The 24,723-nt window shown below is 47.1% G+C and overlaps 1 protein-coding gene across 2 annotated transcripts in view; it reads left to right on the top strand.

Moving 5' to 3' along the window:
• Positions 1-24,723, top strand: part of MROH1 (maestro heat like repeat family member 1) — a 2,813,132-nt gene that overhangs the window by 453,440 nt on the left and 2,334,969 nt on the right. For both annotated transcript variants that reach the window (XM_069621886.1, XM_069621885.1), the window contains exon 10: positions 6,869-6,947. In XM_069621886.1, coding sequence (XP_069477987.1) covers positions 6,869-6,947 — 79 coding nt within the window. The remainder of the gene's footprint in view (positions 1-6,868; positions 6,948-24,723) is intronic.

Below are 24,723 nucleotides of genomic sequence, written 5' to 3'. Positions count from 1 at the left end.
CCTCTCCAGTCCTTGACAGGGCATATTTTCTTTGCAAATAACTAAGTTCTGACTCCCTTTCCTTTTAGTTTTTCCTCTCCTGACCTCCTTGCTCGGGAAGTTCAGTTCTTTAACTCACCACGAATAGAGGCCTTAAAGGATTCCCAATCAACCAAACTATCAGTCGACCCCTTGTTCTCTCTGAAGTAATTAGTAATGTTGTCAAAAGCCTCCAACGCTTTCTCACCCTTCAATATGAATGTTTTGAGTCGCCATCTAAAGAAATTAGGCCGACAATATCCAAGATGTCGTTTTAACGTCCCCATTGAATGATCAGAAAGACTGCTTTCACCCATATTAGCCTCTACCGCCTGTTCAACCAACTTATCAGATATTAAAAAATTATCAATTCTAGTATAGGAATCTTGTACCGGGGAGTAGAATGATAAGTCTTTCTCTCTCCGGGGTGTAAAGTCCTCCAGATGTCAAGTTAAAGGTGTCAACAAATCCCTGAAACTCTCCTCGACCCCTGACCTGTAAACCTGCATGCAGATGATCTATCCATCCTATGACCTAACACACAGTTGAAGTCTACCCTAGAATAACACAATCGCCACCCATGTCTCGCAATAATGTGGTTAAGGTCTTGAAAAAAGGGTCCTCTCCAGGGCAAGATCCGTACACAGAGCCCTGCGTTATTAGTGTGCCCTCATATCTCAAATCAAGCAAAATAATTCGACCCTTGTCATCATCCATTGTCACCTTTTTCTATTATAATACCCAGTCCTTTACAAAGTATGATCCCCACCCCTCTTGACCTGGAAGAGTGACAGTTCGGTAGGACTTGGCTGTATCTAGAATTGTTAAGTAAACTCTTACAGTGCTCCATCAGGTGTGTTTCCTGCAGAAATACCACATCTGCCTTCTATCTCCAGAATCTAGATAGTATTTTTCTTTCTTTGCGCAGTTTAAGCCTTTAACATTCCAAGTGGCTAGTGTCAACCCCATTTTCAGAAGGGTTGCTGCACATGTATTTTCCCTGGAATGTAAATAATCATACACATATACATATATTTTACTCCAAACGATTAGCTATAGAGATCTGTAATGTTCGAGTGTTTTGAATTCAACCTTGAGCTCCTCAGAAATCTTACAATTACTTCCATTCAATGGAAAATTAGTGCATATTTCATCCTCCCTTTTTAGACACAAACAAGGCACATAAACACAAGATATGGACAAAAATAAATCTCGAGTGGAAATAGTCCAATAAACAATGGACTGTTTAAAAATACAATTATCTATACAACGTCTGCTTATCCGAACTATACCCCCAGAATCCCATGCCCATTATTTAATTTTTATTTCTATTCCTACCTCACACCATTTTCTATGAAAGTTTATTGTACAAGTTGGACACATCCCAATGTCCCTATCAATTATATCTATTAGCCCACACAACCTCATTTAATTGTCATACATCAGTGAAGTTCCACCCCTATCAATATTGTATATGTTTGTCTCAAAAGCAAACAGTATTAATGCATCAAAGAATCTTATGCAAGGGCGTCTCAGCCGTTAGTATCACCCAATATATGCAGCCATCAAGGTTAATGTATCTGAACAATCAACAGACATGCAGCTGTCATATTACTCCATGCGGTTACCCTCCTCATCAATATCTGCCTATGTAATATGATAGTAGGCACACAAAACAGTTATAGTGATTTGACTAAGGAGTAAGGGGCACGAAGAGTCAAACATCACATTTTGAGGTGGAAAACAGTATTTCCTCTGAGTCCCTTGTAATATTTTCCCACCATTGTTGTCCCATTCCTTTCGTGCATTCTCTGTTGCTTTGCATCATTAAAAATACCCTCATGTGCCGATGTCAAGGGGGCCCACAGATGTCATTCCGCTCCTTAATGGGTATGTAATTCACTATGCCATTACTGCTCTAGATAGTCACGCAGTTTATGAACTTCTTCAGCTTCAATGCCACTCCACCAGCGATTGTAGCTCCCACCACATCCTGGTAAAGAGTTTTATTCCCAACAGGTGCACCGACTTCCACACACATTTATAGTTTCTCTGATGAACTGCAGAGCCGGACTCTGTTCAGTTTCCCTTACATATAATTAGTACTTACAAGCAGTGTTTCAGCTATCAGTAAGGGAAACTTGCATGCGCCAGCCTCTTGTCGTTTTCCCCATATCTGGGTTTTGTATCTCACAATAATGGGATCCATTTAGGTCTTTCTGTCTTTCTGTCTTGTATTCATCAAATGATGTCCCACAAACTCATCAAAGGGAAGTTAGCTTCGTGGTAGATATGGTAACATTCACTCAAACTTCTATCCTCCACCGTAGATTTGTCAGGAGTGATCAGTATACTTCCTGCTGTCTATAATATCTGCCCGCTATTACAGCATTCACCCGGCTACTGCAGACAGTCACCTTTTCCCCGGCATCGAATGGAGACCCAGACCGGTCTAAACCCCGATCATCCTCACACCACCTCTTCTATACTTCAATCACCTCACCTCAGGTCGCCGAACAAGTTCTCCATTGGTACTTCATCCCCCGTCTGGAGTGCAGCAACTTCCGCCAATCAAGTTCATGTCCCAGCTGTGAGACCATAGCGTATGTGCGCACATTGAATGCGACAAGGTGCTTTACTCTAGCATACGAGCCATCTCGTATTATTAAATTAAAGATAAACCTGGCAGGAACCGTTGAGGCCAACGGCTATCCCGTATTTGACCATTCAAGTTACATTAAATAAAGAAAAACAAAATGAACAAGAAATAAGTGGTAAATATATTGCTCAGAAAAAAGTTATTCTTTTTCTTTGCAGGCACATTCCTTTGGGGGGTTGGTTATAGCCTCCGTTGGCTCAATATCCAGGTCAGTCAAAACGGCCTCAGCACTCCTGTAGTCTGAAAGTGAGTGTATCCGACCCTCTAAAACACAAAGTATTGCTGGGTACACCATGTAGTATTTCAGCCTTTAGCTCTTTGCCTTTTCCTTTGCGATATTAAGTTTTCCTTTTTTTCCAACACATCCTTACACAGGTCTCCAAAAATCATAATTTTGTTTCCTCCCCATGATAGATCAGCAATCTCACATGACTTCTTGAGAATCATCTCTTTGGTGGGAAATCTCAGAAATTGTTCCAGGTCGCTGGTCCAGCACAGGTTTCTGTCCCAATGATCTGTGAGCTTTTTCCATTTCCAAAGGTATTTTTGGATCCAATTTGAGCATTGAGATTAATGCTTTTTCCAGGAAAACCATAGGATTGACCCGCTCAACATTCTCCAGAAATCTAGCAACTCTAATGTTATTCCTTCTGGAGAAATTCTCTTGCTCAGACAGCTTGAGGGTCAATTTCTCGTTTTGAATTTTCAAGATCCTTATCTGGTCAGTCAGTCAGTCTCAAGGTGTTAGCATCTACTATGTTAAAATGTTCTTCTACCTACTGCTAACACCTTTGTCGTAAGCTTCATGTATCTTTCCTCTGCATTGATGAGATTTGTTTTAATTTCAGCTATATCCAATGTCACTTTAGTCAGGAGGTCAAGCAGTTTATCATCTCTTCTTTCATCATCATCCTCTCCTTTTTGCCTCCTTGCAGGTTGACATGTTTCAGCTGGGCAGGGGTCAGTCGTTGTAGTAGGAGGTATAGTGATAGTAGGGCACAGGAGCACAGCCTTCAAGCTGCTATCTCTGGTGCTGGCAGTCCTAGAATCCAGCTGTTGATTGCAGTGGCGATCACTGTTCTCTTCCTGGATAGTGTCCTGGGGGGGCTCCTGTGTGTTCCTCACCATTGTGGTGGTCCTTTCTTCATGCCAGGGTCGTCAAGCTGCACAATGCCAGAAATTGTCGCCAAGGCGCAGAACCGCCGACTAGCTGGTCCTAAATCATGATACCGAATGGCAGTTTTGCACCTGTGTAGGTGGGTATTAGCATACTTGATCGACACACATTTGACCTTTTCGATTTGACCTACTTATTTTGATTGTTTTTTTATCAGTTAAATTAAATATATGGGGAGGGGGGACGGTAAGGGACTAGGTTAAAGTGGGGAGGGGTAAGAAGGGGGGGCGGGGATTGCGGGTGGTCTAAAAAAAAAAAAAAAAGACCCAAAATAAATAGGTCAAAGAGGAAAAGGTCAAATATTTTCAACCAAGTAGACCTAAACCTGTAGGTGAATGACCCAAAACCTGAAAAATATAAAAACTATTCCAATTAGGCCAAATAACCAATGCACCGTTGGCAAGGAGAACAGTTTTATTACATGCAAATAAGTATCAGATGGTCCCGTAGAACCAAACTAACACAGAGCTCGCCCCACCCAAAGGTGCTACATCCTTTTATAGCAGAAAATCACAAATTAACAAAACTTTGCACAGTAAAAATTACAACATGATCCCGCACTCCCCATTGGCTAACACCTATATACAATTCTAATATTCCCCTATAGTCACACATTCCGTATAACATGTAACCCACTACATCATTGCTACGAAACTCAGGAGTTGATTGATAGCCAGGTATATTGTTGCCATAATAGATTTCTCTAACGAGTTAATATTCCTAACCATCACGTGATATGCATCCTTCCGTCGGAGCCTGATCAAAGTGTGAATAGCGAGGTCCTCTCTGCTTGAAAATTACAATGAGCCTCCTCATACCAGACCATGTGGCAGGCACAAACGGCTCCTTACCCTTGTAGATAAATGTATTGGCATCACCTCTGCTCCTCCCATCCTTAATCACGGTACAGCCCTAGTAGGTCTCCTCCCTACTTATCTCTCTGGGAACCCGAGTGCCCATGAATGACGTGATCGGGGTACCACTCTTAAGTTTGAATTTCTCTTATTTGTTGATCCCTAGAGCTCAGTGCCTGCAGATCAAATATGATGACCTCTCTTTGGGTGAGGGCAGTGGTGCTCTAAATCTTCCAGGTCTATTGGCATCACAGAACACCATGTTCTGCTCACATGAATTCAACCTTCAAAGGCCCCGCCACGCCTTCCTCTGTGACCCAACATTCCTTTCCCAGCTCCTCTGAGCTCTGCAGCTGCACTCAATTAGCTATTATCGGCACAGCGTGGCTGCCTGTGGCCTTGGCGGCATAACATTTCTTTGCGGAATGGAAGACAGACTTGTTTCTGGGTCAACTGGACAGAGCCACAGCTACACGTTAAGCCTGTTTCTCATACTTTCACAAACACATTCTGTAACGTGCCTAAAATCCAATATGGCAGAATACCTGCTACCTTAGCCCCTAGACCTTGCCTTTAGTGCTAAACACTTCTCTGACTCCAATTCACAAACCTGCCTATGTCCGCTCCTTTCTTGCACATCTCTTGAAATATAACGAGGTATAATATCGCTAAATATAAAATACATCACCCTGTCTTTAAGCTCTGCAACTGCAATGTGAATACATTGTTGCTCTTTCTGTATTGCTATATGGTGCTTCTAATGTGTCATACCTAACTGCAACTGGATACATGCACATTCTGCCGTGCCCAACGAAAAACTGCTTGCACTAGGCCACCTGCTAATGTTTTATTCAACCTAAATCCCTTCGCCTATCTGGGATTTTGCACTTGCATCTCAACACTCCCCCTTTAGATAATACTCCATTAACTAACCCAGCAGCTTCCCTTCTATAATAGTCTTTGGGCACCCACACTTTACACATGATGTAAACTTTCTCCCATCCGGGCATATTCTTCTGGGGTATACGTCCTGAAACAACATCCCCCATCTGTCAAATCTACCCAGTGCTGCACATAATTTTCTGGATTAGGAGGGCGGCGGGGGATTAGAGTCCCCAGGGGAACAACTTGTTGTTCTACTCCTATCATCCTGTGCTCTATTTCATCATTCCCCTTATTGGTCTGTGTGTACACGTGATTTGTGAGGGGAGCCGCTTTACCTGTTATTGACACGACATGATCATCATTGCACTCTTAGACGGTGTCCTGGAGCAGCACAGTAGAATCATTTGACAGGAACAACAAATTACAAGGAAAAATACCATGATGGGAACCAGCATCCTTACGGCTATCCCCAACCAAGACTCGGCCCATAAAAACATTGAATCGAACCAGTCTTCAGCACTCACTCCAGCTTCCTTTTCCTTGGCAATCCGCAAATTGTGGGGGCCCCTATAGCATGTGTTAAAGTTCCACTGTTCGCATCATTTGCGGGTATCTTACTGTGTTTAAAAGTGTTAGGCTCTCTAGCCAGATCACCCCAAAGTGTATGTATTAGTAGTTTATATTTAGTGTTAGACTTACCTGTGGTTTTTAATTGATAGGTGTTTGTTCTAAGGCCTAACTTGTACTGTTAAGAGTGTTCTGTGCGTGATTAATTGAACACTTCACCGCTCACACTCGTCCCAAGTCTAATCCTTTCTGTTCAATCACACTACGTTGATAGTTTGGCTAGACATTATTGTTGTTCCCTGGGCCTCTCAGAATGTGTCCACAAGGTGCGATTCTGAAATTCCATCTTAATAGTTGGACACTATTTTTTTTGGGCAAGATCCTACCGGGTGTTTATGACATTTCCAAAGTTAAGGAAGAACAATGATCGAGAACCTCTCAAATTGTGCTATACAGAAGGCTGAGGGACAGGCAGTCAGTTCAACCATATTCACCTTTTTAAAAGAGAACACTTTGATTTCCGTAGAGACCTTGTCATTGAACCATTGTTTTACTATAACTCAAACTGTTTTGTAAGTAATGTTCAGAGAACGGCACTTGATGCAAATGATCTGTTAATTTTGCATGTGGGTCCTGTTTTTCTGTCTGAGCTTTCTTTGTTACTCGAGTTCTTCCAGATTAGTGACGAACCATGTTTTCTCTACACAGATTTGTGTCTCTTCTGATCCATCCCTTCACCTGATAGTGAAGAATCAGACCGAAGTACTGCGCTGTTTTTCTGTCTTGGGTAAGAAATACAAAAAAAATCCTCCTTCCTCAAGCTCTTCAACAGACAAGAACACTCTAGTGGCAATCCTAACTTGAGCAACTGTTTCACAGTGTGCGTGGCTCTGTAAATGTTACTTAGCGTCTTTACTATATCATTCCCCAAGTGGCATAAAAGATTGGAGAAGCCTGATTAATAGTGGGGGTGGTAGTTGCTTCTCATGCCATTTCAAATACATTTCTATTGATTAAATGTACTTCTAGTAACATAGAAAATCTACATTTTTATCAGAATTGTCAGAAAATAATAGCTAGAAAAAATGATCACATATGAAGAATTTTCATTCGATATATCAATGATGGCAGGGGTAATCCACCCTTATGCTACCAACTGGTATCACCCTTGAGTCATATCTATTACATAACACAGCAGCATGATGCGAAATATAGCATTATTTGGCATGTTGTTTTATTAATCTTTTATTCACTGCAGCATCTGGTTACAAAATGAGGAATTCTATGTACTTCTTTATTTCTAAATTGACGAAACCCAAGGGCATCAGGGCACTAACAAACACGCTTGGACAACAAAAGGACAGGACAAAAGAAGCTGGAGAAAGCAAGAGGGGGTTATTCGAATAAGTTTGTTTTCAGTCATAGGGCCTGCACAAGAGACTCCCGGGCTTTCGTGGCAAGGAAGCGAAAGGATCTGTCACTACCACGAGCACGGTTTGGCTGAGAGCATTTTAGGAAATGTTGTTTACTAGATCTCAGTGTTCTCTGTGGATGGTAGTTCTTGATTTCCTCCTTCAAATAGTTTGGGGCTTTGCCATAGACACATTTGTGTGTCAATATGAGGGTCTTGAATTGAATCCTTAAATTTATTGGAAGCCAGTGGAGTTTATTTCTGTGCTCTTGATAATGTTCTCCGCGGCTTATATTCTTTAATGCGAACCGCATCATTTTGGATTTTCTGCTGCTTGGCCTATATTACCCTATAATTGCATAACACCTAGCATCCAGCCAAGGACGTCTCATCTCCCTTCGATCAGATCTCCCTTTATCGGAAGGATGTCATAACGAAAGAGGAGAATGGGACAGACTGTTTAATTTATTCTTGAACTTAGTATAGCACACTTATGTCACTATTACCAATGATCATGAACCAAAGAAGACTTTCTTCAACAAATATTCCTAAAAAATAGTTCCATGCAACTTTTTACGATCTTAAAAATGTTAGAGAAGACCAAAGTTCAGCCTCGTGTCTTTATGCCGACAAATGAAGACTGTAGTAGAGTGCAACAGGCTTTTGCAGACATCATTTTTACTTAACGTGAAAATATCAAAACTGATTTGCTAGCTGATCCATGCGCTCCTATTGTGGAGCCAGCTCTTGATCCACCCATTTCCAATGAATGCTCACTGATCGCCCAGGTGATGTTCTTCCATCTGAAATGATTCTTGATAATGAGAAATTGGTTGCACCCTTTCTTACTTGATTTGTTAGTGCCTCATTTCAGTATAACATTGTTACTCATAGTATTAGGGAAGTTAGTTACCCCGTTAATTAAAAAAGCTGGCGTCAAGCTGGATGATGTTTCAAATCTCAGGCCCATTACAAACTCGTATTTTCTTCAGAAGATAGAACACACAGTGGCTATTTTTTCCACTATCTGGATCAGACTTCCATTTTACATATCGGACATTCCGGCTTTCAACCAAACTGATACAGAGAGTGCCTTGCTTGATTTGCAGACTAACATGCTTAATATTGTGCATAAAAGCAGTGTGGACTGCTAGTTCTACTTGATTTATCGACAGCGTTCGATCTCCTTGACCACGATATCCACTTACCGTTGATAAGGTAGGGAAATGTTCCATAGACTGAATTTGCTCTTTCTTAACTAACAGGAATTCTACTGTGCATTGGGGTGATGCTCGTTCCAGACCAGGCCCCATTAGCTGTGGAGTACTCCACGGGGCATGCCTGCCCCCTGCCCTCTTCAACATTTATATCTAACCTCTTTGCGACCTGTTATCTCAAATAGGTGTCCAATTTTGTCACGCATGGCTCACTTTTGTGACATATGTTATTGGTAATATTCCCAGTGCTCCCTCTTTGAGGACTTTGGAATGTGTGGGGAAATGAGTTGGTCCGCGGATTTCCCCCATCCAACCCCATAAATGGGCTCTATTTGTGATATATTGGGATACAGTTCTTCGATCCCAATGTTTGCTTTGTTCTCAATATTATGTTTGGTTGTATTATTGGGACAGTGTCAAATGCATACTCACTGGCGGGGATCGAAATTAAGATTGGATAAACTGGTGCTAAAAGAAGCTCCTGGGTATCTAGCATTAACCAGTGACCAGGAGGGCTCTATGTTCATTTGTCACCCATTTTGTTTTCACAGCACTTTTTTAAAATAAAATAATCAAATGTTCCTTATACACCACCCCACCCTAACCCTTATATGCCCCCCCCCAAAAAAAAACAGGGGATGAATGCACGTCGTACCACCAGGAGCTACCACTGAGGAACCAGGAGCTAATATTTAGCATTCCGCACATCAAACCTGCACATATGATGCAAACATATCACTTTGTCCATTACTTATGATCTCTCATGCTTTTAATGTCTTATAGATGTGTCCTAATGCTTATTTATAGATTGTCACAAATGCATAGATTTGCAGCCACATAGGTGTTTTCTCAGCATCCGTTGGTCTGGGGAGCTAAAAGTAGCTCCTGGTAGATGTTTGTATGTAGCTAACCAGGCTCTGCTAGGCTACAAGCAGGAGCTAAATAACTCCCCTCAATTTTGAACCTTGCACCCCTAATGATGATATGGCTATGATCACGGACTGCAGATCATGGGGCGCGCATCAGTTATAGCACCCTCGCCCCCTGCCTAGAGTTTAGGATGACCTCGCTCATACTTGTTACTCAACTTCCAAGATTTGGACCATCCCCTCAAAGAAGACGGATGCTTAATTATACAAGGGATATACAGAGTGATATTTTTTTTTACTGGAGACGTACCTAAATGCAGCCGACTCTGCGAAGTTGGGCTGTGGCGAGGTGCGAGTAGCGGCGCACTCTGTTTATCAATAAGAGGAGTCACCATCATGATTCATAGGCGCATCCCCTTTAAAGTCCTCCACATAACAGATACAGAGGAGCGTTATGTTTTGGTTCATGGGATTATTCAATAACAACCTATTACCTTATTCAACATCTATGCACCCACAATCGATACCCCAAACTTATTTTACACACACTTTCACAATATGTGCACGTTTCATGGGAAATCTGACGATCTGGGTGTGGGGGGGTTGAATGTGACCCTGGATCAGCAGATGGATCAGTATAGCATAACATACCATTTCAAATGGATTGTCCTCCCACGTATTCCTCATCTTTGATATTCGATATCCAGCTTCAGGTGCTTCTGAATTTATTTATTTTTTGTCAGAGGGCACTGTGCGTCGATAAAGTTGGCTCGATGTCCCTCAAGGGCCTCCGTCTTGAAGATGTCTTCGAAGACCTATATAGCGCGCACAGCGTCCATTGGCTTCAGTTCTGTTTTTCCGCGTTGGCTATCGCTTTGAGAAATTACAGAGCGCATCCTTTGTTCTTCGCAATAATGTCTTCTACCTTGACGCCTACTTCCCCAAAGACCGGGTTCAAGAAGTGTCAAGATTGTGATTCTAAGATGTCGTTAACTGACCAACACTGAGTTTGTCTGTGGTGTCTCGGGGTGGAGCATAAGACCTTGGCCTGCTCCAAGTGCCAGTCAATGACTGGAAAGGCTCTGAAGGAGGAAAAGGGGAAATTGGCGGTAGGTAAAAACCCCAGAAAATCCCCATCGACTACCCTGTCCAAGAAACCTTTGTCTGACGAGCTGACTCTCCTCGAAGGAAGGCGTTTAAAAGCTCAAGGTCGATGCGTGGCTCCCACCACTGCTCATTGTTGCTGAGGAAGTCGGAAAAGAGGCACCACAGGTCAGCTTCTTCAAATTTGTCATCCGACCCCTCCCATGAGATGGTATCTTGTCCCATGAAAAGCTCCAGACATGCCGAATGAGAAGCCTTTAGATCTGAAATGCTAAAAATATTTAAAAAACAACCCTCGGTAAGACCTGCTCCTACCACTAAAGAAGCCAGTAAGGCAAGGGCTCGAGCCAAAACCCACGCGCTCTCTAGCACGGGGACGAAGGCCAGATCCTCATTGAGAGCCGTCGAGGCCTCGACGCGATGAGTCATCAAAGGATCCTTTGAGCCGTTAGTCCAAACATAAGTCCATGTCGTCGAAAGCATCAACACAAGCTGCGCCCTCGACGCCAGCCGTACAGTCAACGCTAACTGCGCCATCTAAACCAATTGCGCCATTGAAGCCGAAAAAAAAGATTTAGACAACTCCTTTAGCGTTGAGTTTAATTTATTAAGCCTTCGATGCCTATCCCAGATAAGACCTATATTCCTTTGCCAAGGAAAGATTATTTCAAATCTCTCCCCTCAATTTGAGGAAAATGAGCCATCAGATAATGATGTTGCATTGGTCTTCAGTTTGGTACACCATATGTGCCTGAGAGATTTATTTCAGAAGAGTTGAGCGGAAGAGTTGAGATTGAAAAATCTTTATAATTTACAAACAGCCAGTGGTATAGACACCTCACCAGAGCTGCATTTTGGTAAACTTGAAGCTGGCGAGCATGCAGATGCTTCATATAGACGGCTAATGTCTAAATTGTAGACTATATGGGGTGGAGTAAGACTACCCTCCCATTTGAACAGGATGATCTGACGGACATCCTTGATAAGGGTCTGAAAATGGATCCTATTTTACCATTTCATATTGCTCTCCACTAAAGGGTGGCAGCAAATTGGGGGACATTAGAGACTAATCTGGCAGTAAACAAAAACCTGACCAAAAAATACAGCCCTTCCAGGAGTGACCCCGACTACCTGTTTAAACACCCCATTCCAGAGAGTCTGGTGGTAAAAGCAGCTACCGCAACTTCCAAGCAGGCAGCTAATTAAACTATCCCTCCAGATAGGGATGACAAGAGAGTAGATGGATGGGCAAGAAAAGTATTTTCTGCAGGGAGCATGGCCCTTAAATCCGCCAACTCCACATGTGCCCTTGCAACATTCTCATTCACTCTATGGGACTGTACTTCCATGGCCGCAGAGCACATTCCCGAGGGAGTGGGGGGTGGGGGGGAAGACAGGTTCTTGGCTATTGTTAGAGACAGTAAGGAAGCCATGTGTGAGTCTTTTTAATTGGGGTCTGGATTCTGCCGACAGCATCAGGAGAGCCATGGCAACAAGCACCATAATACGCAGATTTGCGTGGTTGAGGAAGTTGGATGTGCAATCCAGACTTCTCAAATGCCTTTTGACTGGTCTCACCTTTTTGGCAACAAGGCAGACAAAAGCCTTGAAGTTGCAGACCTCAGAGGCCGCAGCCAAATCCTTAGGTGCTGCTATTAGGCAGCCTCAGCCTTTTCGCTCCAGTGGACAGCCTTGGAGGGGTAGATCTTTTCACTACTACTCAGTTGGAAGAGCGAGAGGAATGGCTGGTCAAAGAGGCCTAAGAAGATTCCCTCGTGGTGGACGAGGGAGAGTTGCAAAGCCCGCTCAAACAGGGGCATCCTTACCAACAACTACTGCATCAGCCACCTCAAAACCTCTGAGGTCGTGAGTCACAAAACACCAATGGGAGGCAGACTGTCTCAGCATCTGGAAGAATGGTGAGACATTACTTTGGATGCTTGGGCATTGGAAACCATAGCCCACGGTTACTGCCTTCCTTTCATTCAGAGACCTCAGAACCATCCACCGGGGAGCCACTCTTTGAGGTGTCCAGATCCGCTCCTTGTGCAGGAAATGTTGACCCTGCTAGAGAAAGGCGCTATAGAACCGGTGCCTGTAGTGGAGAGGAACAAGGGATGATACTCTCCATATTTCCTAATACCCAAGAAGGACGGAGGACTGAGACACGTCTTGGACTTGAGATACTTGAGCAAGTTCCCCAGGAAGGACAAGTTCAAGATGGTCAATCTTTCTCAGATCCTTCAGGCCCTCCAACTTCAGCATTGGTTGGTGTCATTGGATCTTCAGGATGCTTATTTTCATGTGCCAATTCAACTCAAGTACAGAAAATACCTGAGGTTTGCTGTTGGCGGTTCTCATTATCAGTTTCGAGTTCTGCCATTCGGGCTAACCTTCGTCCTGAGGGTTTTTACCAAATTGATGACTGGTGGCAGCCAGTCTCAGGACAGGCAGGATTCACGTCTACCCTTACCTAGACGATTGGCTGATCAGGGCGCGTTCTCCAGAACAAGTCCTGGATCATCGCAACGTCACCTGCCACTCTCTTCACAGACTGGGCTTCTCCATCAGTTGCAAGAAGTCCCATATGCGATCTTCTCAAAAGCTCCAGTTCATCGGAGTTGTACTGTATACATCCTTAGGAAAGAGCTCGCCACCCGACGTGAGGGCTCAAGACGTTCTACAGATGGTCTCTAAATTTCAAAGTGTGCAGCATCTCCCGGCCTTCGGTTTTTTGAGGTTGCCCGGCCTCATGACATAGGGCATTTTTCTGGTGCCTGAAGCTTGCCTGAGAATGAGATCCCTTCAATGGGCCCTCGGAAGACAATGGTCCCAGTTCCCAGGAATCATGTCAGACCTACTTCAGGTTCCAAGTAGGGTTGCACATGATCTCCTCTGGTGGACCTGCAAGGACAACATTCTGAAGGAGAACCTTTTTGGCTACCATGGCCAGAGATAACGGTAGTGACGGACGCCTCATTCAGGAGGCGGGGTGCCTGCACCAACGATCTGACAATCAGCGTTCGTTGGTCTCCATCGGAATCCAAACTACATATCAATCTTTTGGAGCTGAGGGCAATCAGACTTGCGCTGAAGGCATTTTTGCCCTCTGTACGGGGAAAGAAGGCCCGGATAATGACGAACAACACAGTGGCCATGTAGTACCTAAACAAGAGAGGAGGTGTAGGGTCACTACCACTGTGTAGAGAGGCAATGCAGCTCTGGTATTGGGCAATTCAAGAAGGAATCGCTCTATCAGCAGCTCACCTATCCGGAGAGGAGAACACGGCGGCGGACGCTCCGACCAGGCAGAGCAGTCTCCCACGAGTGGTAACTAGCTCAAGGAAGTCCTTCAAGAAATCGTCACCCTTTGGGTAACCCCTGAAGTGGGTCTGTTCGCAACCAGTGTCAACCGGAAGTGCAAACTGTACTGCTCCGGGGAATTTCCTCCAATTGGAGCTCTAGGGGACGCTTTCATAGTGGACTGGGAGTTTCCACTTCTGTACGCGTTTCCTCCAGTCCCTGTCATTCCTCACTTGATCAGGAGGTTGAGAAAGTTTGGGAAACACATGCTCCTGATTGCACCGTATTGGGCCAGGAGGACGTGGTATCCGGACCTTCTAGACATGTCCTTCTGCCCTCCAATACGTCTTCCACTAAGAGAGGACCTTCTCTCGCAAGAGGAGGGTTGGGTTCTCCATCCTGAGGTCAAGACACTCCGCCTTCATGCATGGTTTCTGAAAGGCTGAGGTACAAGGATTGGGACCTCCCGGATGACGTAATGGAGATTTTGCTTTTGGTCAGAAGGCCAGCAACAAAGTCCTTGTACGGTTGCCGTTGGAACAAATTCTGCAGCTGGTGCAAGGATAAGAATGTAGACCCTTTTCTATGAAAAACACCGGAAGTATTATCTTTTCTATTATCCTTAGCCAATCTGTCAATCTGGAAAAATGAATACCCTTCATTTGAATGATAGACGTAACTTGATGGCCGTGGGCCAACCGTCTTATGCACCAAATTATAGAAATATAAACTGCTATGCTTGACCGACGAGCGTCCATTTTAAATGTAGCAAGAATCGCCATTTTGCTCGTTAACCATTGCTTATTGCTTTCTGTCTAAAAACTGCTTTGCAGCTTGCAATTCTTGCGAATTCTGTTTACTCTGCTCAACTGTTAACATTGTTGTCTGAATATGAAAGGACAAGGTCGCGGGACTGAAGAGTTTGCTGAAACTCCTCATGAGTAGCCCAGAGAGGAATGCCCACGCTCCCTCTCTGTAGCCTTGGGAGGAAGCTGCAGGGCATTTAATCACTTCACAGCTGCCAGCCAGTCTCGTACAATGGTAGAATATGTTAGAATAATACAGTTAAAGGCTTGAATTATGCTTCTCTTACGGCCCCCCTACGCAAAACCCTTTAGAACGTGTCGGCTCCCAGGACACGAATAGTACCTCATAGATAGTAAAGCTTGGAATGTGGCTCTTCCCCCGTGTACTGATTGATTCCAAGAACAGAACCACCGTGTTCTAAAAGATGCCTCCGCACTTTCTAATTGCACATTGTTACTAGAATAGACATCGAAAATGTTAAAATCGTCATACTCGTAGGATATGTCCTATGTCATCCCGAGTTAAAAGGAACTTAATAAAGAGGGGTGTTGAACATTACTTTGCTGATTGTATGATATGCATTTTGTATATATGTAACTGATGTACGTAATTCGCTCTCTTGCGTCCCTCGAGGTCTAGGAAACTCACATCGCGGGGCGTGAGATCAGAATTGGCCAATTGATACTATCTTTTGCTTGCAATAAACCCTAGCATTGGGAATTTGAAACCTCGTGTCTGGCGCATCTTTTCGTGTATGGTCATTGCCTTGTTTCCAGAGCACGAGGGACCCGTAGGGGCCCCTTTCAAGATGGTGCCCGAAAAGGGACCCTCCCCCACTTGCCCCATCGTATACGTTGTAACGGAGTAAAGGCGGAAGAACGGTGAGGACGGGACGGTCGAGCCGGGATCAAGAAGTGTACGGGGCGCCCTGTAGAAGTGAGGAGAGATTCCTTCCGCAGATCTGCACACATCTGATCCCTGATCGACGTACCAGGCCAGAGGGCAAAGGAGGCGAGGGTCCCGAGACGAGGCAGAAGCCAGAGAAGCGCAGACATGACGTGGGGAGAGGTTGCGTTAGAACAGGCGACTTGTTTTATCAGGTGAGTCATTCCCCGATCCAAAGAGAAACCTGATTTTTGGTAGAGTGTTGATTTTGCAAACTCAAACGTCCAGGTAAAAGTGGCTAACCAAAGGGGAAGGTTAAAGAAACATGCCTGGAGTACTGTCCACTTTAGCGGGGCTTTTCAGCTGCAGTAGACAGTCCTTGGAATAAGGCCAAAGTGCACCGCCTGGGGGAACGCTGGCTTATGATATGCATGCGAAATATGGTGTGGGTGCGATAATATTTTGTGAAATTTGGCATAGGCAAACTAGAAAGCAACCCGACCATCATTGGCCGATTAATGGTAGTTTTGAGATGGGGAGGATAGATAACCTAGAGAGGGTGCTGATTAGTAAGAAAGCGCGACCTGCAGCTTTTGAGACCGTCAAAGATTGGAGGAGGGAAGCGATGCTCCGACTAAGGAGTAGAGAGAAGCATGCGCGTAGGCATAAAACGAAGCTTGAGATAGCAGAAGAGAAGGAAGAGGAGGAGTGGACTGAGAGTCTAAGACGGGAAGAGAGACGGGACCAGATAAACATAGACAGAATATACCCGCAGCGGGAACTACACATAGCAGATGAATTAATGGAACATTTGTTAACTAACACGGGTCGAGGCCCAAAACCAGAATCGAAACCAAACATGCCAGCAGTGACGGCGCGGGCCCAACCAATAGCTCTCATACCCCCTCCCGCAGCCCGAGTACTTCCCCTCACGCAAGCGTTAACCCAAGCCCCGCCCACAGCACGAGCACTCCCACAAGCGCAGACCGCGGACACACAATTTCCCAGCACCCAGCAAGGACCTTCACAGATGCCACCTGTGTCACTTGTCCCATCCGCACCTCCCGTTGTAGAGACAGATTCAGCACCATCCGTCCCTCCCGAAGTCGAGATTGAGACTGTGGAGTCGAGAGTCGGGGCTGAAGGAACAGGATTTGGACGGGTAACTCGAAGCGCAATCAGCAAAGAAAGAAAGATTGAATTACGGCAAGAGGCAGAGATGTACATAGAAGGAAATGATGAGGCGGCAGCATTGGCCTCATTGTATGGGTACCGAAGAAGAGACGAGAGACAGGTAGTGTTGGAATGCATGGGGGAAATTTTGGTGGGAGAATGGAAAAAGTTGCTTGGGAATTTACCGCCACAGCGATTGTTAGATTTGAATAAATTAGCATGCAGTGAGCAAAGAGATGAGGATGTAAGAAAACATGTGCACAAACTGATTGAAGTAAAAAATGAAATGGAAGACAGATATGCTGAAATGTTTGCTACACCCGAGTATAGTAGAGAGTTTATTAAGAAAGGTAGGAAGGAGGCGTCAAGGTTGAATATGAAAAAATCATGGCCGAGAGTTTTTCCAGGTAGTACAAAGCAGTTGCCGGCACCGGGACAAATAGGCGATAAACAAAGATTGCAGGTATGGGTAGGGGAAACAATGCGATGGATGTCGAACAAAAGAACGTCAGTAAAAGAAGTAAGTGAGATATGTAATGGGTACCCATTGGAGATGAGAAAAGAAGCGATGCAAACGATAGTAGGGGTGTTACTGCAGCAGGTCATTGGAGACAATAGAGGTAGAGGTAATGCACAAGGCCGGGGAAATTTGAATAATATGCATGGGGTGTCATTGGGATTAAATCAATGTGCGTACTGTAAGGAGGAAGGACACTGGCGAGCGCAATGCCCGCACCTACAGAATAGAGGTGGGTTTGGTCAGAGAAGGCCTCATAGAGGACATCAGGGGTCGAACGGCCCAAGCAGAAGCAACATGCAGCAGCAGGGATATACCAATGGAGGTACTCAAACCCAATCATATGGCCAAAACCAAGCACAACAGAACCAGACATTGAACCAAAGTGTTTCGAACCAAAATCAGGGTGGCCAGGGCCAACAGAGAAATGATCAGAGTGGAGGACACCGAGGGGGAAATGGAAATATTTTTGATACACAACCAAACACGTATTATAGCAATAGCGGTGACTACACATCGGACGATGTGTTATATTCGCGATAGGACAGCCCACGACAAGGGTCGGAACCAATGTCTATTCCCGTGAATCAGAGAGGACCCTACGTAGAAATGATAGTCGGGAATAAGGAGCACCGTTTCCTTGTAGATACAGGGGCACAGATATGTTCGATAGACCACCACTTGGTTCCGGAGATACCACTGTCGGGGCAGAAGAATGTTTCTGTAGGGTTCGCAGGTACACCAGTAATTAACCCCATGTCCGAAGCTGTCCCAATTACAATAGGACCATTTACGGAACAGTGTCCATTTCTTTTGACAGAAAATTGTGGAGAGAACTTGCTAGGATTAAATTTGTTGAGAAAATTGGGGGCAGTCATACATTGTACGGCAGACTGGGTGTTCCTCACGATGTGGCCTCACGATGCACTGGTGACGGAATTCATGTCAAAAGAGTTGCCAGAAGAGTTAAGTGGAGTACCAACCTGTCTGTGGGCAATGCATGATAATAATGTAGGATGCTTGAAAATAAAGCCAGCAAAAATAACTTTGAAAGAAGGTGTAACACTACCACGAATTCCCCAGTATAAAATTTCTGTTGAAGGTGAGAAGGGATTGAAAAGCATTGTTACTGACCTGGTGAGATTGGGGGTGGTTGAGGAAATTGCAGGGAGCACGTGCAACAGCCAGATTCTTCCAGTTTACAAGAAAGGAGGCAATGAAGTACCCTATCGTTTCATAATTGATCTGCACGCATTAAACAAAGTGGTAGACCCACAATTCCCTTTGGTCCCAGATGTCACAACAATACTGACAATGATACCGGCCACTGCAGAATACTTTAGTTGATTTGAAGAACGCATTCGAGGGGATTGGGTCCTCCGACGTATTCCATATCTATGACATGTAATCACCACAGCTGTGCTGCTTCGGAAACTTTTTTTCGGCGTCTGCGTCCTGCGTCGATGACGTCGATGCGCCGTCGTCGAGGACCTCCTCCGACGTCATCCGATGTGATAAGTAGGACGCACTACGCCCGTAGCCTCAGTTCAGTTTTTTCCGCGAACGTGTTGCTTCGTGAATCTCGGTTAACGCCTCGACTCTTTGGAGTTCTGTTCTTCTCGGTTCTTCGAACCTGTTCGTTTTGTGAAAATCCTTTGTGTGACGATGTCTTCTACTTCGTCTTCGACCTCACGTCCGGGCTTCAAGAGGTGCGGGGAGTGTGGGTCCAAGATGTCGGTGACGGACTCGCACAACGCCTGCCTCTGGTGCCTCGGGGAGGCCCACGACACGGATGACTGTATCGACTGCCAGTCGCTCACGTCCAAAGCCTTACGCGAACGTAAGAAGAAGTTGTCGGTAGGTCGGGTGTCCAAACCCCGGAAGTCGAGGTCTGCGGGGCTTTCGATGGATGATTCGAGGGGTGACTCTCCGCGTCATCGTCGGAAGTCTCTTGGGTCTCCTTCTAGGAGTCGGTCTCGCCACTCCCCAGCCTCTTCGAGGCATTCTCAGAAGCGCCGACACCGGTCGTCTTCAGGTCCTCTTCAGAGGACTCTGCCCGGCACGTCGCTTACCCCACCAGCCGTGCGACGCCGGAGGAATGGGCTTCCTTCGGGAAGAAAATGCTGAGTCGCAGGGTACTAAGCCGTCCGCGCCCCCGAGTGGGGTCGGTCGTGAGAGGTCGAGAGACACCGCTCGCAAGAGTGGTCGGCACGAGTCATGGGAGAGGTCCTGTTCGGACGAGGAGACTCGTTCTCGCCGCTTTCGAGACCGTCTGCACCTGTGAGGTCTTCGAGGCAGACATCGAAGTCTGAGGCGTCGAGGGCGTCGACAGGCTTTCTCGAGGCTCCGGCTCCGAGGAAGTCGTCGAAGCTCAGGTCGTCGAAGGACACGCTCGGGGCTCCGGCTTCGAGGGCTGTCGACGCCGCCGATGCTGGCGGCGCTGCATCTGACGTCGACGCCGATTTCGTCGACGCCGATCCTCTCTGCGCCGATGCCTGTTCTCTCGATGCCGGCGCCGATTCGCTCGACGCCATCGACGCCTTTCGTGTCGGAGGTACCCCGTGGCACGGGGGAACCCCCTAGGAAGGCTCTGGTTAAGAGCAAGCACTCTCGGGTGCCTTCTTTTTGCCACCTGGAATATATTTCAGAGGGGAATGAGGATTCTGATGGCCTGGTTCCTAGTCAGGTTCCAGATGAAATTGTCTCGGGCCATAGTCAGTTTGACGATTTGAGGCAGTCACTGCATGATGCCAGTGGACTGGACACCTCTCCGGAGGTGGAGTTTTGTAGGCCTGAGCCTGGCTCTCATGCCGATTCCTCGTACCGGTGCCTTATGGCTAGGGTTTCTGAGTACTTGGGATGGTCTGCTCCCCCAGGGGAGTTTGTGCAGGATGATCTGACCGGACATCCTTGATGTTGGTCCCCCAACTGACCCGGTACTGCCGTTCCATATGGCTTTACAGAGAAGGGTGGCGGCGGCTTGGACTGCTCCGGAGAGTCTCCCGGCGGTGGGCAGATCCTTGTCGCGAAAATACCGTCCAGCCAGTAGCGACCCCTGCTACTTGACCAGGCACCCCACTCCGGAGAGTTTGGTGGTGCAGGCGGCCACGGCCCCGGCAAAGCAGGCATCGTACCCTACCATCCCTCCTGATAGGGACGACAAACGTTTTGATGGCTGGGCGAAGAAAGTGTTTTCTTCTGGTAGTATGGCGCTTCAGGCGGCCAACTCCATTTGTGCCTTGTCTCGTTTCACATACACTCTGTGGAACTGTGTTGCGTTAGCGGCTGAACATATTCCCGAAGGGGACGAAACGGGATGGTTTCCTTGCTATGGTCCAGGATGGTAAGGATGCCATGTGAGTCCGTTCAGTCGGGTTTGGACTTAGCTGAATGCGTCAGTAGGTCCATGGCGGCGAGCACCGTGATACGCAGGTTTGCGTGGTTGCGGAAGTCGGGGTTTGCTCCTGATGTGCAGTCCCGGCTCCTCAACATGCCCTTTGACGGTGAACACCTTTTTGGCAGCAAGGCTGACAAGAGCCTTGAGAGGTTGCAGACCTCAAAAGCTGCAGCGAAGTCATTGGGCGCTGCAGTTCGCCAACCTCCGCCTTTTCGTCCTAGGGGACAGCAGTGGAGGGGTGGTTCCTTTCGCTATTACTCATCCTTCAGTAAAGCGAGAGGAGCTGGCAGTCAAAGAGGCCAGCGCAGGGGTACCAGAGGTGGACGACAGGGTACCCGTGGTGCCAAGGCCGCTCGGGCAGTTGCCTCTTTGCCCTCAGGTAACGCCGCAGCCGCTCCCACTCAGTCATGAGGCCATGTCCCATGGTTCGCCGGTTGGGGGAAGGCTGGCGCAGCATCTTGTAGAGTGGCAAGCCATTACTTCAGATGTGTGGGTTCTGCAGATCATAACCCACGGCTACTGTCTTCCCTTTCGGCACAGGCCTCGCGACAATCCACCGGGGAACCTCTATTTGCAGAGTCCAGATCCGCTCCTTGCGCAGGAAATTGAAGCCCTGCTGGAGAAAGGCGCCATAGAACTGGTGCCTGTAGCGGAGAGGAACAAGGGATGGTATTCCCCTTATTTTTTGATTTCGAAGAAAGACGGGAGATTGAGACCCATCATGGACTTGCGCGGTTTGAACAAACTCCTCAGGAAGGACAAGTTCAAGATGGTTACTCTCTCGTCCTCCAGGCCCTTCAGCTTCAGGACTGGTTGGTGTCACTCGACCTCAAGGATGCTTTGTTCCATGTGCCGATCCATCCCAAGCACAAGAAGTACCCGAGGTTCGCGGTTGGTGACTCACACTTTCAGTTTCGGGTCCTGCCGTTCTGATTGACCTCCGCCCCGAGGGTTTTCACCAAGCTCATGGTGGTGGTGGCAGCGCATCTCAGGCAAGGGGGGATTTACTTCTACCCCTACCTGGACGATTGGTTGATCAGGGGGAGCTCTCCCAAGCAAGTCCTGGATCATCTGTCCGTCACCTGCCACTCCCTTCACAGGCTGGGCTTCTCCCTCAATTTAAAGAAGTCCCATTTGACGCCAACACAGCGGCTCCAGTACATTGGAGCAGTGCTCGACACTTCCCTGGGGCAGTGTTTTGCTCCCCAGGTGAGGGCTCTTCACATTCAGCAGATGGTGCACAAGTTTCAGCATGCCCAGACGCTCCCAGCGTTCAAGTTCTTGAGGTTGTTCGGCCTCATGGCATCCTGCATTCTTCTGGTGCCAGAGGCTCGCCTGCGGATGAGATCTTTGCAGTGGGCACTTAAGATGCAATGGTCGCAGTCCTCCGGCAGGATGTCGGACCCGGTTCAGGTGCCGCCCTCGGTCGCCCGGGACCTTCTGTGGTGGGCCGTCGAAGGCAACTTGATGAAGGGGGCTCCATTTTGGCTTCCCTGGCCGGAGGTGACGATCGTGACGGATGCATCCCTCACGGGATGGGGAGCTCATGCCAACGGGCTGACAGTCACCGGTCGTTGGTCTCCGTCGGAGTCCAGACTCCATATTAATCTGTTGGAGCTGAGGGCCGTCAGGCTAGCCCTGAAGGCTTTTCTGCCGACTGTGCGAGGAAAGAGTGTCCTGATCCTGACGGACAACACAGTGGCCATGCACTACCTCAACAAAAAGGGGGGGGCAGGGTCACTTCCTCTGTGCAGGGAGGCGATGCAGCTCGAGTTCTGGGCCATCCAGCAGGAAGTTTCGATCTCGGCAGTTCATCTGGCCGGAGACGAAAACGTGACGGCGGACGCTCTGAGCAGGCAGAGCGTGATCTCTCACGAGTGGGAGTTGGCTCAGGAGATTCTCCTGGAGATCTTCGCCCTTTGGGGGACCCCTCAAGTGGATCTCTTCGCCTCCAGTGTCAACCGGAAGTGCGAAAGGTTTTGCTCGCGGGAATTTCCTCCAAAAGGAGCCTTAGGAGACGCGTTCGTGGTGGAGTGGTCATTCCCGCTGATGTACTCGTTTCCTCCAGTCCCCGTCATCCTGCAAGTGCTGCGGAGGTTACGGAAGTTCGGTTCCCGGATGATCCTCATTGCTCCGGCGTGGGCTTGGAGGACGTGGTACCCGGACCTTCTCGACTTGTCCATCTGCCCTCCACGTCGTCTTCCCTACCGAGTATGGAGGTGTTGCTTTCGGCCCGAAGGCCAGCAACAAAGTCTCTGTACCGTTGCCGTAAGTTCTGCGACTGGTGCAGAGTTCAGAATGTGGATCCTTTTGCATGTGACATCCCCATGGTTCTGTCCTATTTACTTTCTTTGGCCCACAGGGGCTTGCAAGTGGGTACCATTAAAGGTTACCTGGCGGCGCTGTCCATCTTTAAGCGCTCGTCTGAAGAGTGTTCTTACTTTAAAATCCCTTTTAATTTCACAGTTTCTGAAAGGGCTCACTAATGTGTTCCCTCCGTCACCTTTCCTGGTGCCCGGTTGGGATTTAAACCTTGTTCTTAAGTTTCTTATGGGTGCTCCGTTTGAGCCTTTACATTCTTGCCCTTTGAGGCTGTTAACTCTGAAAACTGTGTTTTTAGTTGCGGTTACTTCCGCTCGCAGAGTGAGTGAGTTACAGGCACTTTCAGTTAAGCCTCCCTTCACTGTATTTCACAAGGACAGGGTTGTCCTTAGAGTTCGTCCTTCTTATCTTCCGAAGGTAGTGACGGAATTTCATTTGGCCCAGAAGGTTGTTCTTCCGGCATTCTATCCTCCTCCGCATCCTGGTAAGGAAGAGGAGAGGCTCCATAGGCTTGATCCTAGGAGAGCTTTAAGCTTTTATGTTTCACGCATGTCCCGGGTCAGAGTGGATGATCAACTCTTTATTGGTTACGCTGGAAAGCGTTTGGGGCAAGCTGTGACGAAACAGACTTTGTCTCGTTGGATTATTTTGGCCATCTCGGAGTGTTACCGCTTGGCGGGTAAGGACCCACCGGCTGGCTTGCGGGCCCATTCTACCAGGGGTATGGCTGCATCTACTGCCCATGCAGAGGGGTGTTCCTATTCGCAACATCTGTGATGCAGCCACCTGGGCTTCAGTACATACATTTGTACGTCACTATTCCCTCGATTCCATCCGAGGACCGGATCAGGCCTTTGGCAAGGCGGTCCTTTGCTCTGCTATTTGATTGGCTATTCTAAATTTTGATTCTAAATTCTTTCCCTCCTCCTTGCTCTGGTACTGCTTTGGGAGTCTGTCATAGATATGGAATACATCGGAGGACCCAATCCCCTCGAAGAACAAGTTACTTTCTTACCTGGTAACGTTCTTTCGATGGGATGGTCCGACGACGTATTCCATATCGCTCCCGCCCTGCCTTCCCCGCTGCAGAATTTCTTTTGCGATTGCAGCTTACGTTCCGCAAGGCTTTGTGTCTGACTGGCAGTTGACTAATGTCACACGTTCTGGGGGAAAAAACTACAACTGAGGCTACGGGCGTCATGCGTCCTACTTATCACATCGGATGACGTCGGACGTCGGAGGAGGTCCTCGACGACGGCGCATCAACGTCATCAACGCAGGACGGAGACGCCGAAAAAAGTTTCCGAAGCAGCACAGCTGTGGTGATTACATGTCATAGATATGGAATACGTCGTCGGACCATCCCATCGAAAGAACGTTACCAGGTAAGAAAGTAACTTGTTCTTCTTTAGCATCCCAGTGGATAAAAGCAGTAGATATCTGTTCGCGTTCACTCTAGGAGGTCGATCATTCACATTCACACGCATTCCACAAGGATATACAGAAAGCCTGAGCATTTACAGCAGAGCGCTAAAAGAGCAGCTAGACATGCTAGAAC

The sequence above is a fragment of the Ambystoma mexicanum genome, chromosome 5q, assembly GCF_040938575.1.
Source record: "Ambystoma mexicanum isolate Mex_15411 chromosome 5q, UKY_AmexF1_1, whole genome shotgun sequence".
NCBI lineage: Eukaryota > Metazoa > Chordata > Amphibia > Caudata > Ambystomatidae > Ambystoma > Ambystoma mexicanum.
The sequence above is the reverse complement of the archived record's forward strand: the minus strand, read 5'-3'. Positions and strand labels throughout refer to the sequence as shown.